Source organism: Mustela putorius, unplaced genomic scaffold, assembly GCF_011764305.1.
Source record: "Mustela putorius furo isolate JIRA1106 unplaced genomic scaffold, ASM1176430v1.1 tig00003845_pilon_pilon_pilon, whole genome shotgun sequence".
Lineage (NCBI taxonomy): Eukaryota > Metazoa > Chordata > Mammalia > Carnivora > Mustelidae > Mustela > Mustela putorius.
The window spans coordinates 61,841,547-61,857,918 of record NW_025421998.1 but is presented as its reverse complement, the minus strand read 5'-3'; the positions used below and the strand labels follow the sequence as shown (position 1 = coordinate 61,857,918).

The window sequence follows — 16,372 nt, the reverse complement described above, 5'->3', positions numbered from 1 at the left end:
CCTAATAATAATTGTAATTGATAAGAATATGGAATTAAGCAACAGACTCCGTATATATTCAGGGAAAACAACTTTTTGAGAGATGTTGCTGGAATGTGTGCAAAACCAAAATAAATTAAGTCTACATTACTTAGGACTAAGTGCAACTTGCAAAAAGAAAGCACCAATTCATAGATTTGAAAGGAAGATACATATTGGATATAGTCCTAATTTACAAATACTGAAATGCGTGCCAGTAAAATCATTAAAAATACCATGTGCTGCATTTTAAGATAATCATTATACTCTGCCCACAGTCCACCATTGCAACATTAAATCACCACTGGTGAATTCGAATAGAAACTCTTCCAGCTAAGGTAAGAGAAGTTTAGATGGTGTCATGCATGGGGTTCCCTGATGGGTCAGGCACTGTGCGAGGCATGGTGATGGCAGGTAAACGAGACAAGATTCCTACTCTCAAGCAGAGCACAATTTAGTGTAAAGGAGAGAGGCATAAGCAAATGGTTAGGGGTTTTCCAGGTGAGTCCTGTAGAGGTGTTATTTACCAAGGCTAGCAATAGCATATAGGGAGAGCTTATAGGTTGAGAAGAAAAAGGAGGAATAGTTGTAGGGACTGCGGAATTTGCCTGCTTAAAAAAAGAGAATGGGCTGTTTTTGGTGTTCTTCTAAATTAGGATGTCAGTGCCTTTGAAATAGCAGGGAGATAAGAGAGAGGGACAGAATGAGAATGAGAAATTGAAAGAGAATAAACAGAATTTAGTGGTACTGATGAGGAAGACCGCAAGGCCAACTAGGAGACAGAATATAAGAGATCTCTTCAAAACTACCTTTTTTTCAAATCTGCTTTGGAGAAAAATCCCATTAGCAGAACTTAAATGATTTAGCTCTCACTCAATCCCCAAATACACCCAATTTGTAAAAATGAACATTTAGCATTATCTTGGTTGAGTGATTATTTATTTTGTTGTGGACAAATTAGCAAATACAGAGAAGAAAAAGAAGGAAAAACCAGACGTCTCTTATCCTCTAGATTGCTATCGTTTATACCATGTACACTTAGGCTTTCTCTATTTTTTTTTTTCCTTTGTGGGAAGTTGAGGGTTAGAAACTTGTATTAAAAAATTTAACTTGTAGCATATAAAATATTAAAACAAAGAAAAAGAAACAATACTACCTGAGACCCATCACCATGAGATGGCCACCAAACTGTTAACTGTAGTTTAAATCATATGCAATTTTTTAAAAAAGATTTTGCTTGTTTATTTGAGAGAGAGAGAGAGAGAGAGCACAAGCAGGGGGAGCACCAGGCAGAGGAAGAGGGAGAACAAGATCCCCTGTTGAGCAGGGAGCCAGATGTCCTGCTCAATCCCAGGATCCCAGGATCATGACCTAAGCCAAAGGCAGATGCTTAACTGACTAAGCCACCCAGGTGCCCCTCCTCATGCAATTTATATGTGTATTATATAGATTATATATGTTATTTTATATAAGCAAATTGAGAGATTTTTCTGTAAAAACATTTTATTTTATAACTTGTTAAAAACCACTGTGGCATGAAATACCAGTTCTCATTTTTGATGACCGCATGATACTCCATATAATGTATCAAGATTTACATAAACAATCCTTTATATTGGACATTGAAGCAGTTCTAATTTTTTACACCTCTTCATAATTGCCTTAGGGTAATTTCCAAGAGGACGTACCCAGGTAGGAAGATAAACACTGCTGCAAAGTTTCTGATACATATTGTTGCACATTGCCTTCCAGAAAGCAATGTGTATTCCATCCCAAAATTAGGTTATATGATTTCTGAAATCTCTATCAATGTATTAACTCATTTGTCTATTTTAGTGTGTATTTCTTAGGTTACTACTGAGGTTGAAAACTGCTTCATTTGCAATAGTTTATTTAATAAAATTCCTATTGACATCTTTTTTTTTTTAAGATTTTATTTATTTATTTGACAGAGATCACAAGTAGGCAGAGAGGCAGGCAGAGAGAGAGAGAGAGGGGGAAAGCAGGCTCCCCACTGAGCAGAGAGCCTGATGCGGGGCTTGATCAGGGCTCGATCCAGGACTCTGGGATCATGACCTGAGCCGAAGGCAGAGGCTTTTAACCCACTGAGCCACCCAGACACTCCCTATTGACATCTTTATTTTTTGTTCAATTCTCTTGCACTGGGAGATTTCAAACATGTACAAAGTATAGAAAATAGCATGACATGCATTCATTCCTTGTAACCACCTACCAGTTCTATTAAAATTTAACATTTTTCCATAGTTACTTTAGATTTGTTTTTAAAGGAAACATTACAGATACAGTAGTGGTTTTTACCTGGTTTTATCCCTTTCTAATCCCATTGCCTTCCCCTTAACCTTTCTCCGCAGAGTTAACCAGGATCCTGAATTTGGTGTTTATATTTCCATTTTTGTGCTTTTACTTGGTATATGCGTTGGTAATACCAAGTGTGGCTAAGGTAAATATATTTTATATATTACATGAACCTAATTGTGATTTATTTACCCCCACCTTATATTTGTGATATTTTTTCATATGTACAAATTAACTTGTTTGTTTATCATCATTGTGGTATATTATATCCTACTCTGCGACAATGCTATGATATCATTAACCTTACTCTTATTGATCTGATTGACTTTAGGTTGTTTTAAGCTTTCCACTATTTCACTATTATTTCGGTGTTGCAAAAAATGTTTTTATATGTTCATTCATCAGTGTATATGTGAGGATTTCCCTAGGGCATATGCTACAAATGAAATGGCTGAGTCAAAGGGTCCGTGGATCTTTTTTATTTGATTTTTAAACTTCTTTGTACAATGGCTGTACTTTAATGGTTTCCTCATCGGTTATTGGTGGTGTGAAAATAAAATTGATTTTTACATTTTGTTCTTGCATTTGACAAACTTGACACACTTTATTAATCTATGAATATGTCTATTAATTCTCTTAGGATTTCTATGTAGACAGTTATTTTGTCTGCAAGTGTGGACAGTTTTTCAGTTTACATACATCTTATTTTCATGGTGTTGTCGTCCTGCTTTGACCTTTAGTTTGAAGCTGAATAAAAGGAATGTCAACGGTTTTTTTTTTTCTTGGTTGAATAGGATTTCCTTGAAGGTTTCATTGTTAGGATTGATACTTGCTATCAAGATTTAATAGATACCACTTAAAGTAAGAACATTTCCTTCTATTTCTACTTGCAAAGAGTTGTTGTTCATCCTTTATTGTTTATGATGAAAATACACTCTCAGCTTGTCATTTACCTTTTAATTTTTTATGACTGTTTTTCATGCATAGATGTTCAATGTTAGGTAGTGAAAACTGATTAATTAGATATTGCATTTTAAGCCACATTTTATTTTTTATTTTTTTAAAGATTTTTATTTATTTATTTGATAGACAGAGAGACATAACAAGTAGGCAGAGAGGCAGGCAGAGTGAGAGAGGGAAGCAGGCTCCCTGCTGAGCAGAGAGCCCGATGTGGGGTTCGATCCCAGGACCCTGAGATCATGACCTGAGCCGAAGGCAGAGGCCTAAACCACTGAGCCACCCAGGTGCTCCAAGCCACATTTTAAAAATAGTTTCCTATTCCAAAATCATATACAATTCATTTCCTTTTATATTTTTAGCCCTGTGATAATTTGAGTGTGTTTTTTGCATTTAGTTGTCTATATAAAATTTCATTCATCTAAATTTCTGTTGGTAAACAGTGAAATATTTTGTAAATACACATACATTTTTCATAAGCTATCAAATTGATCATATCATTTATTTCCTCTAATAATTTATCATTGTAGTTGATAAATTAGTTTTTCAATTTTTGAAACACTGAAATCTTCAAATAAAAGCTAGTTTTCAAGGATTAGTGTACTTTTAATGTTTTACTGCATTTAAAGTTTTTTTTTAAGAGATCACAATTAGGCAGAGAGGCAGGCAAAGAGAGAGAGAGGAGGAAGCAGCCTCCCTGCCGGGCAAAGACCCCAATGTGGGGCTCGATCCCAGGATGCTGGGATCGTGACCTGAGCCGAAGGCAGAGGCTTTAACCCACTGAGCCACCCAGGCACCCCTGTTTTACTGCATTTAAATCCTCATTACTTTATTGAAAAATGTTTATATCTGTATTCATAAGTAAAAATGATCAATTTTCTGAGCTATCTTAGTCAATTTTGAAATCAAAATTGTTTTGTTTTTAATCTAAAAGGAACTGGAAAGATTTGTTTACATTGTCTGGAAGATTTATAAAGAAGGGCAATTATCTCTTGAAAAATGGAGAGTCTACCCATGTAACTGTTTTGGTTTTATTTTGGCATTATTCATTGTTGTTCTTAGAGATAGTTTTTGGTAAACTCAAGTTTTGTTTGGTTTCTCCCCCTTTCTGGTATTAGTTTACTTAACAGTTATATTATGTTACTTTGGTAAGTTTTTGTTTTAAAATAGATATGTATATACAAATATTGGCAACATAATACCTGCATAAAATTTGGTAGTATAAATACATACATTTTCTAAAATATCATCCATATTAATTATCCCTGATTTTAATTATACCACTTGTATTGGTATTAGTATTCCTTTATAATTTAAACATAGTTTTGCATGTGGTATAACTTCTTTTCTATATCAGTGGTTCTGTCTTTTCTCTAATTTTGTCTTATCTAATTTTGTTTGCATGCCTTTCTCTCTTCTGTTGTTTGACAGCTTCTAATGCTTTTATTCCCCAGACAAAAAAACTAGTGCTTGATTTTACTTACCAAATTATTTTTTTCTGATTTCTACATGATTAATTTCTGGCTTATTAACTTCTAATTTTTAATTATGTTTATTTTGTTTTTATGATGATTTCATGATCCAAATAATTAATTTTAGTTTTTACTTGTTTGATAATGAAAGCAATTAATGCTATGAATTTGCCTCAGATTACTGCTTCTGTTCCAGTTCTTCAATTTTATATGAAACATTCATCATTATTATTGAAATGATCTGAACTTATAGTTCTAAATGAGCAACTTCTGCACTCTTTGTAGGATGGAGAACTCAGTCCCCAAGTTCTGGTTTTAGTGTTTTGTTTTGTTAGGAGGAGAAAGTGTTACTTATATTTTTATTTTTGTATTAAAATATTACTGCATTTATTCATGTTAAGGTGGCCTATACATAATATGGGCATATGTAAGAAATCAATGAGATAATCTTTGTGTTTATAAATTGTTAGCTCTTTTAATAAAATATGCCAAGAACACTAAGAAAGAACAATTGTTTCAATATTTTCTATTATACTCATGTTATCAATTATAATATTAATACATTATCTGTCACTTTTTACTATGTCATGTTTGGTCTGCAGAAAACTGAAGGTAATATTAAAATCTTTCAATTTTGGAAGAGATGTTGGTCAAAGGATACAAAGTTACAATTATATAGGATGGATAAATCTAAGGGTCTAATGTACCTGGTGGCTATAGTCAATAATACTGTATTGAATATTGAAAATTTGCTGAAAGAGTAGATTTCAGGTATACTTACCAGACACACAAAATGGAAACTGTGTGAAGAGATGATATGCTAAGTAGCTTGATTACGGTAATCATTTCAATATGCATATGTATATTGAATCATCATGTTTCATACCTCAAATACACACAATATTTATTTAAAAATTAAAAAAATAAAAAGTGTCCAAAAGTTTTCGACTGGTTGTCATGGGGAGCAGAGATTTAGTAACAACAAAATCTCCCATTTTTATTGTGTCAATTTCCTATAGTATCACCAGAATTTTTTGCTAAATAGTGTTATGAAAATAACATATGCACATGATAACAAAAGAAAATTAAAAGATGCCAATTAATTTAAAACATGTTAGTTTCCCTTCTGTTAAGTCACTTCCATTAGCAGTTCCTTATATATTCTTCCAGAAGCATTCTGTGCATACTTTCTTCCCTCAGTAGAAATAGGTAACTTTTTTAATAAAAAGAGGTGTCTCTGTAAAATATTTTGCACCTTTTTTTCTCATTTAACAACTGTATATCTCACATACCTCAACACATAAATATCTGCTTCATTTTTCGAAGTGAAGTCTGAGTAGATTTTAATGTAAAAATGTACCATAATTACTTAAAGCTAATTTATACTTTTGGGTCAGTAGGCTGCTTCTAGCTGTTTGTTATTATAAATATATTTTTGCAGTCAAAATCCTTATGTATACACTGGGGTCTACAGATAGTTCAAACTGCAGAACTGGAATAGATGCATACATTTACAATTATGTGACATTGACAGAGTACACTTCAAGTAATTATTATGATTTTAACTGACAACCAACAATGGGTAGATTTGTTTCATATTTTTTACTATCTCTTGGTACTACTAAACTTGAAATACTTGTGACCTAGAACCACAGTTGATGATTATTTGTCATGGTTCTTTGGGTTGACTCGGCTCAGCTGTGTGGTTATTGGATTCTCTCATGTGGTGGCAGTTAGATGACATCTGGTGGGGGGGATGGTCATCCGAAAGTTTGACTGGGTTAAACATTTAAAAGTTTGACTAGGTTGCCTCACACAGAGGCTCAGTCAAGGGTGTCTACCACAGTGGACAATCCCATGTGGTTTGGGATTTTCACGACATGAAGGCTGGGTTCCCAGAGGGAATGTTCCAGAGCAAGTATCTCAAGGGCCAGGAACCAGTCAGGTGGGTTAAGGGCTACACTCTAGACACAACACAGTATCACTTCTGCTATATCCTATTTGTTCAAAATAGTCCATGTAGTATCACTTTTGAAAGAAGTCATCTTTTTAACTTTGAGTCAAAATTCATTCCTTGATATTCATATACAGATACATATATAAATTCATTCACATATATAGTTGGTTCATATATATAATGAATTCATTCATTCATTTATTCATATATAAATAAAAATAATCCTTTTCCCTTTTTCCCATTAAGAGAAATAACAAAAAAATTCTTTCCCTGTCCTAGTTTTTCTTGGTTAATGACACTGTTTTTGAAAGTAATAAATTATATTTGCTTTACTTTAGTTTAGATTTTCTCCATTGGGCTAACCTTCACCCATTTTACTTAGCTCTCTGAATTTGAAATTAAATGTAGGCTAGTGCTTTTGCCTAACTTCCCAAATCATTTTTTGGAATGATTGGGGAGACTTACATGATATCAGCAGACCTCTTAATTGAATGTCAAGGAAGGCAGCTCCTATTGGCACAGGGACCTCCAGCTTCATTGAGAAGCATTCAATTAGATGGAAAACAGATGCTTATTTTTGTCTTATAAACCTCAATGCAGGTTATGTGGTAATTACTTGGAAGAGCAGGATAACAATTTATGTAATCAGCAGGACCCTATAATTACTAATGCATAATTTCTAAACAGCATTTAGCAAAATGAGGCCCATACATACACTTCGTAATGAAAAAGATGTGTTTGACACCACACTAAATTAAATTAAAAATTTGCATATTTTCTTCCAGGAAATGCACTAGCTTCATCTGCTTTATTTTGCTTCACTAATCCCTGTCTACTTTTAGCTCTGTTATAGGATCATGGAAATGCTGAATCACAATGATGGCTGAATGGAAGCATAAGAATGAGGAGTAGAGAAAGCCCTCCTTCTCTGCTGTTTAGGATTCTATAACAGGATTCTGAGAGATTATTTGGAAAGTGACATCCAAGCTACTTTTTTCCACAGAGAGTTAATAGGAAGGTCCTACCATCATTTAATTTAGAATGTAGGGGCAAGCAGAGAACTTAAAAAATTACTTCCACTTCCCTAAGGGCCAGTAAAATGATATGATTTTTGACCCATCTAGCAGTTGTCAGTAGAAGTTAGAAAGTATTCACTCAGTTAGTCCCATTCCTACGTGGAATCCCTTCCGCTCTCCTGATCAAATCACACAGAGCTAATCTGAGAAAACCACATATTGCTTCAGCCCCAGGGATGTGGAATGTGTCTGTAGTAAGTCATTTGAAATTTACATGTTCATTGGCATTGCTAGTGGGTTTTCAATAGTAGTAGGTAGAAATAATAATAGCAGTAAATAACAGTAGTAGAAGCCATGCCATTTTCTGAAGATTATATAAGCTCTACATATTAAGAAAGTTGAATGCTAGTTATTTACATTCTCTTTCTGAAAGGCCATTGATGACTTTGCACACCGTGCTAAATCTTACCTGTAATTCCTGATGTCATGTCAGGAGGATTACCAGTCTCTTCCTCAAAGCTCTGGACCTGAGACACCAAAATACATCAATCTCATTAGGAATGCTTTCATAATAAATTCACTTCATTTGTTTAATCAACATATAATGATTGCCTTCTGGCTACTGCTAAGAGGATTAACCATGACTTCTGAACTCAAAGAGCTTACAAGTCCTCTGTAGGCAGATGGCATGTACAAGGCACTCAGGGTAAAGACTAAAGGAACTAAAGGAGATCAGGAAAGAGAAATGGGGGAATCACTTCCCAGTGGGAGGAACAGAGACTCTGTGTGGAAGATGAAGCATTTGAGTAAAACAGAAATAATAATATTATTATTATTCTAGTTTTTTTTTCTCTTAAAGAGCTTTAAATATATTTGGAGAAAGCAAGTTATTTTCCACATTTAATTTTATCTCTCTAACGGATTTATTTATGACTTGGTAAATTTATGGAGAGCAATTCAGAAAATTCACAACTCAGTTGCTATACGGAGCTTAGACAGCTCAAAGAAAATTGGTTTTCCAAATTGATAGAGCAGAATTTCTTTCAAAATTCTTTACAGAAATTAATAAATATTATTCTATTGTGAGTAAAGTTATAGATAAAATAATAAATATTTCTTTACAAGTAATAATATAGATTACTATAGAAGCTGGATAAATAAAAAAATTAAAGAAGGTAAGAAAACAGTGACTGTTTTGTGAGATTAAGAGTCACTTATGGTTTGTTGCTGGGGGGAGGGGGGTTGGGAGAAGGGGGTGGGATTATGGACATTGGGGAGGGTATGTGCTTTGGTGAGTGCTGTGAAGTGTGTAAACCTGGTGATTCACAGACCTGTACCCCTGAGGATAAAATTATGTGTTTATAAAAAATTAAAAAAATAAAAAAAAATCCACAAAAAAGAAAACAGTGACTGTTAATATTTTGAAATGTGTATTTGCACATTCTTTTGCAAGAATATTTCTTTTTTTAATATTTTTTTTCTGAATGTAGTTATATAATCAAAAATTTTCACTCAAAACTTAAAAGGGGAACTTTTTCTCACTTGTAAGATTTCTTTGAAAATACCAATTTTAATGACTTTACAATAGACCATATTTGGAAGCTACATTAATTTACTTACTGGTTCCCCTAATGTTGGACTATTTCCTGAATTTTGCAAATAAAAGTAATTAATAATGGTGAGATGAGTATCCTTGTACAGAAATCTTTTTCTACATGTCATATTATTTATTTAGACTGATGTCTGTATAGTGAAAGCTGAATCAAAGGACATTTAAACATTATGGTACATGTGGCCAAAAATGACCTCTAACTCAGGAAGAGAGGACCACAAGGACATAGCCCAATGATGTAAGAAAGACTATTTATTCCTTCCTTTTAATCTTTCATCGCTTTCCTTCAAAAAAGTTGCTTCATACTTATAATTAATTAGACATATTTCTTACCAGTATTTTTATTAGTTTTGTAACTCAAACCAGCCTTAATCACGGAGTTTTTTAAGTACAATTAAGAAAATTTTTTTGCTCTGATCATTAGCATGGAGAAAAGCCCATTTAGTGTGATGTGAAGTATGTATTCACGTGTTGAGAAATAACCCTCAAACAACAAAATTTCAGCAATTTAAAGTGAAAACTGAGTGTATTCTTGTGTTATTCCGCCTGAGCCAAACTAACTAATACATTTTTAAAAATTAAAGAAATAATTATTAACTTTGGAAACATTTTCCACCTAATCAGGATGCCGACTGGCATTGTTTAATAATATGGGCAATATTCTCACATATGAGTTCTAGACAGCAGGATCCCTGTATGGAAGTCAGAGGGAGATTAAAATGCTTTATTTTGGATATCAAGAAGCATCTTACCTTGACTTTACAATTGTATATGCTTCATCAGTATTAAATGCTCAATATGTTTGGGAATTAAAAAAGAAAGGAACAGACTCAGTTTTACTAAGTAAACTTCAACACAAAAATATGTTGATTTGTGCATTAAAAAAATCTATGCATAATTTTCTTAAAATCATAGTTTTGAAAAGTGAGCCAAATATTGCCAAAGGATGTTAGGGAAAGCATCATAGATTGATCTGGAGAAAAATTTTGGCCAATTCCAGTTGAAATTCTGATAGCTAGATATTTAAGGACGTTGGCTCATGTTTTAAATGCCATGAAAATCTGCCAATTTCACACATATTTTTCATTTCTTATAATTGAATTTTTAAATTTGCCATTAAAAAAATGACTATTAAACCTGGCATTAGCTCCGGTTTAAGATGTAACCTACCCAAACTTCATTTACTCATCCATTGGTATCGAGTGAAACAAGCATTTTTTTTCCCAGACTGGGATGAGGATGTAATATTTTAAATATTTTTTAGAAAACCAAAATTCAAGTAGTGAGTTTCTTTTATATTGTTTTGGGCGTTCTCTCTGCCTTAGATACACAGACAGCCTCTGGCACACACCAAACTGGGCAAATATTAAAGAAACACCATAAACAAAGTTGGCTATGTAGTTCAACAGAATATTTTGTTTCTCTATGGATGCCACCCACTGACTAAATTAATGTTATTAAACTCTTCACATTGGTTTACTCATTCATAAATATTTACTGAGTACCACTATATGCCTAAAAACACATGAGTTTGTTTTCTTTCATTTTGGTGTCTGGGTTTCTTCCCACCTCCACATACACTACTAGATCACTTTTCGTTGAATAATTGTCCTTTATGAATATCTGAAAGTGTATCATGAAAGAATTGACATTCTTTTCTCAGTCTTTTTATGCTGAATATGATACAGCATAATATCATATAATCTCTCCCTGTACTCTCACATATAGGTAGTATCTAATGGACATTATATTCCTCAGTCTAGCCTGAAGCATAAAAAACTTTGTAAGGGACAGTAGCATTTGTGCAGCCTGCCAACAGGCTGGAGATGGTGACATTTCTTGTTTAGATAGTAGGTGATATAACAGACTGACAAATGGATTGCAGATTTTCTTGATATTCTTTAGAGAACTTCAAGTATTAACTTGGTAATTAAATAATCTTTGCAAGGTTTCTCAGTGTCACATCAGTTGATCTTCAAATCAGGGCATGAGACCAAAGGTCTGCTTTTCTCTCCATTTGTAATTTTTATCTATTTGTAGGCTACTGGTTTACATTCAGATTAATATTTCAAAGTTCTTTTAAAAAATATTTTCAGGTTCTTGAAATCATTTCGAACATAAGACATGTACACGTATAAACATATATACATACGTATTAGGAGCATTGACAGCTATGTATTTTGAGGCAACTGTTTTATCTCTGTTGGCTGGGGAGGGCTACTCATAGGTACATTCACCTACTTTCTCTTCTTCTTTTAGGGCAATGGGTAAACCTTACTTCCCCCAAGTTAGCTGGTCCTCTCAGTCCCCTGGCAGGTTAAGAACCTCTTTTCTTGCTCCGCAGATATTCCAGACATGTCTAGAATGATATAAAAGTTTACCAGTAGAGCTGGGCCTCTCCCGGCATGTTACTGGTTTCTGTGCCCATCCCTGTCACTGCACAGAAGTTCCCTTGGGGGAAGAGTCTGCCTCCACCCCCAACCCATTAGAGTGTCTTGCTTGTCCCAGGCTCAAAGGAAAGGTGGGCCCACCTTGGAATTTCCATAAAAATATCCTGCCCCACTTCTGGATAATTTACATGATAAAGGGGAAACTTTTGTTCTTTTGTTCTTCCTTGTCATTATATTAAAGAGTAGAGAAACGTGTGAAAATGTGTAATTTTTTTTTTAAAAGACTGAGGAGTGGAGGGGGGTGTCCTCTAAATGGGAGTGAAAATCAGCACAAGTGAGGGAAGGTAAAGATGAAGGAGCACATTGCAAAATATGTTGTTGTTCTTGTTTTGTTGAACAAAAACTCTTTATTGACCAATGTTAGCCTTCTCCCACTCAGGAAAGAGAAGCCTGTGGGGTTACAAGGCTCTCACCATGGGTGGATGGGAAATTAATGGTCTGGAGAGGAGAAAACAGGCAGTGTGAAGAGGTACGAATGGGGAAAGGGTCTGTAAAAATATAATCTTTTCCCTGTCACATGTTTCACGCCCATGTTTTAAGAACAGAATGTATGGTGACCAGGCAGCATAAGATGTGATAAAAAAGATGGAGGCAAGAAGTCACGTGATGTGTGAACTTCAATCAACCCACAAAAGCCATGCCAAGGGGCGCTGTGTCATGGGTGCAGCCCAGGGAGAACCAGAAATGGGAGAAATACTCCTACGCCTCAGTCTCAAATGCATTCATACTTTTCTGGAGTTGAGTCAGGGTGGCATAGAATGAGGCTGACGATGCCAACGGCATGGACGCTTGAAGAAGGTGGGATCAGCCCCAGAAAGGTGTATTGGCCTAGGAATGAGGCTGATGTGGTGAGTTCTTTTTGCACAAAATGGTGAATATATATATTTGTGCAAGGGAGGTCAAGTTATGTGACTATCAATAAATTCCAAAGCAAGCAAACAAATAAAATACTAGTCCTGTAAAATCAAAACCAAACCCAAGTCCCTACTTCTTTGTCCAAGACCCTGCATGAGGCATCATGGGGAAACTATTTCCAAGACACATCTTGTTAAGGCCAAAACCTTGTCCTTGGGGAGCTGACAGACCAGCAGGGGAGATATCATCAACACACATGTATGGTCTCTCTTATACAAGTGCTCCCTACCAAGGCTGTGAGAACCCAGAGTGGAAGTGGTGGACAATTTCATTGAGTGGGAAGTAGCTGAACTGACCCTCTCAGATGGTGAAACAAGGGAAGTTAGAGAGTGGATGGAAGCAAGCTAGAATGGCCTTAAATGTCCTAGACAAACAAAACAAAACAAAAATAGGAGTTTGGACCAATAACATAAAACTCTGAGGAAGTTAAAAGATTAAGGGATCAACTGAATGTAGTAGGCAGAAAATGCCTTGGAGAGGATTGTTCCCTTAGAAGTTGAGCGCGTAGGAATAACACTGACCTCTTCCAATTCAAAGGAGTCCAATGCTTCTCTTGCAAGATGAGACAAGCTCTTGAGCTTGTTAGTTTGAATGGAGTGTACCTTTTCAGTTTTGTCCTTGACCGAGCCCTCAGACATACAGGAAAGAGGAGCCCTCTTAGCCAATGTGGATGAGCGAGGCCACTGTTTGCTCACAAGAGCTTGGGGAGCATGACAGGGAACCAAATCATTGCAGGCTTGGAGAGACAAGTGTTCTGCCAAAGGAAACAAATGGCTTTGGTCATGGTTGTTTGTCACAACTGATAACTCTGCTCCACACCCTCCTGGTTTTGCAGAGGTGATGGAAAATTTGCCCCTCATCTTCAGTGACTCTGATGCTTCTGGGCTACAATCTCTTTTAATGCTCTGCTTTGAAGTTCTTTTGAAAAGTTTACCCATTCTCTTCCGATGTCCATTGGCTTCACTCATTGAGGTTCTTTCCACATTTTCCCCTCTGTTTTCCTCTTCATCTTTGTTCTGCAGGATGTTAACATTATTCAGCAAAGATGAGAAGGCATTGGCTACCTGGTCCAGGATCTCCAGCTGTTGGAAACGACCTGAACAATACAATGAACACAGAATTTTTAGACTGGGTCCTTTCCATGAAACTGCATAAATGTAGTAAAAAGTGAAAAAGTTGGTGACATATGTGATTTTCAAGGTCAGATGGACTACAAGCTCTTGAAGCTCTTGAACTTTTTCTCAATACATGCCACTGGTTATTATGGAGGTAATTCCCCAACCTAAGGAGATGCCGTTGTGTCATGCAGAAAGAGAACACCTCTTATATTTAAATATAAATATAAATATTTAAATTCATATATGCCTGTAGTTTTTATGTGTGTATTCATAAAAACTATAGGCGAGGATGAATCTGAATCTTGTATATTAAACTAAATGACAAAGAGTGAACCTAGCTCTTTCATATGGGGTGAACTTGCGTATTCCTCCATGGCTTTATGTGGTAGATATCCTAATCATCACCTTCATCATCTCCACCTATACTGTCACTTACAGTTTGCAATGATCATGCAATATGGAGTCAGAAGGCCTGGTTCCAAATCCCAGGTCAATCAATGACTTCAAGTGTGATGTCAGAGTAAATGAGTTAATAGAAATATGGTGCCTAGCACCTGTGTCAAGCATATAATAAATGGTCAGTTTCCTCATCTGGAGAAAGAGGGTAATAATACCCATCTATATGTCCCTCACATCTGTGTAGAAAGCACAATGTTGTACAAATACCAGTAGTTAGAGTTATAAATGTTTAAGTCTCAGGACAGGAATATATTGTCCTTAACCATCCAAGAGAAAACAGCCATTAATGTGAAAATCCATTTGCTTTTTTACATGAACCAGCTCTTCAACCTGTAAGTCTTTCTGGATGGCTCATTTAGACAATACGCAAGTGTTGACTCATTATCATATGGATGGGACCCAGAGCAGCTAGTGGGACACATTGCCACTTTGAATGAAAATAGCAAAAAAAAAAAAAATCTCCAGATAATAAAACCAAAATGTTGGGAAAAAAAACCTTTTACTTTTATTACACAGCCTTTTTCTCAAGCCCAGTGATAGTATGCCAGGTTGCACAGCTCAGCAGTGGTCAAGGGTCACATTGGTGGGTAAGGACGCTGGCCTCTGTTCTGTTGTTTGCACCAGCAGAGCAATGCTACTGACTTTCCCATGAGCAAATCCTTCCACCTACCTGATCCCTTCACCAGAAAGGGTGGGGGGGGGCAGTGACTACTGATCCTTCTACTTTAAACACTGTGATGGACTTTTCGCAGAAGATCACGACATTCTTTTAAGACCAAGAGGAACTCTTGGGTTCTGGGTATTTTTAGAAACATTCTGATTGCATTTTCAGAATGCAATCTTTTTAGTTGAAACTAAACCTTCTTTTTGTGAGCCCCAGGGTATGACTGAATCATAATTGTACTTCTATGACTGTCTTAACATCCATCCTATAGCAGGATGGATGACTAAAATAGACTAAAATAAAATCTATCCATTTAACTGGTTAGGTTAATTCAAAGAACACCATCTTGTGGTATTAGATGTGTGGGAGTTTTTTGTTTTGTTTTGTTTGTTTCATTTCTTGTTTGTTTTTGCCTTTGGGAAGATTGAGCGATGAACCAATTGATTGTCATCCCTTTGAATTTGAAGCTATTTTAGTGATTCTGAATGAGACATACTCTCCCTTCTGTTTTTAGAACAACCAACTAATTTTATTATTGTTTGTTTTACATTTGACCATCTCAGTTTTCTTGAATCAAAAGTGTCCAGGTAAGAATTGAGTGAGAACTGTTAGTGTGCATTATTAGCACAGTGTTGATGGTGGAAATAAGAGTAGGGGCACAATCACAAGACTAGGGACCATCTCCTGGGTCTTCTATAATCCGTGTGTCAGTTTCATCTGCAAAATGACAGCTCAGGTCAAACACTTCCCAAATAACAAGAAGTGTTATTATTGTTTCCAAAGAAAGAATTGATCTAAGAACTTGCATCTCCCTATGGCTTGGAGGATGAGACAGCAAAGGATACTAATTTCCTCTAAAAGGTAAAGAAACATGTCATTGCAACACCTTTGGGGATATATATACTCTTTTTAAAAAAAATAACATTGCTGAGATTTGAGACCCATTTCACCCACATGAAAATGGGGAAACAGAGACTAAAATGAAAAATCTGAGATATTTGTTTGAGAAAAACACTGTATCTCACTTGACTTTCATGAATTTATTTAAAGAATGTATTTCAGAAACGGAATTTTGGCATTTTCTCCAGTCCAGAATTCTGCTAAGTCTATCTCATGGAGGAGATGCTCTTCAGTGCTCCTCCAAGAGGGGGTTTTGTATTTAAATAATTTTGAAAATGCTGCCTGGCATCTTCTCTAGGAGATCGAGAGTGCACTTTGGCATATTAAGCAAATTCTGAACTAAATAAACCTGTTCAACTGCCAGGTATCTTTCCCCCAAGTTACTTGAACATAGTACAAACACTCCAAGAACATCCTGGTAACCTCCAAGAGAAAAGTATTCCATTGACCGCCAGTTGGGGAAAAAAATAGCAGCATGCATGATAATGAAGAGGGTTAGGCAGAGTTAGTCCACAAAT

The 16,372-nt window shown here is 35.5% G+C and overlaps 1 protein-coding gene across 4 annotated transcripts in view; it reads right to left on the bottom strand.

Annotated features, from left to right (window-relative positions):
- Nucleotides 1-16,372, bottom strand: part of ITPRID1 (ITPR interacting domain containing 1) — a 121,431-nt gene that overhangs the window by 56,960 nt on the left and 48,099 nt on the right. For 3 of the 4 annotated variants that reach the window (XM_013061498.2, XM_004762595.3, XM_004762596.3), the window contains 2 exons: nucleotides 13,235-13,809; nucleotides 8,206-8,263 (listed from right to left, as the gene is read on the bottom strand). In XM_013061498.2, the coding sequence (XP_012916952.1) occupies nucleotides 8,206-8,263; nucleotides 13,235-13,809 (633 nt within the window). The remainder of the gene's footprint in view (nucleotides 1-8,205; nucleotides 8,264-13,234; nucleotides 13,810-16,372) is intronic. The other variant, XM_013061499.2, reaches the window with a different exon arrangement.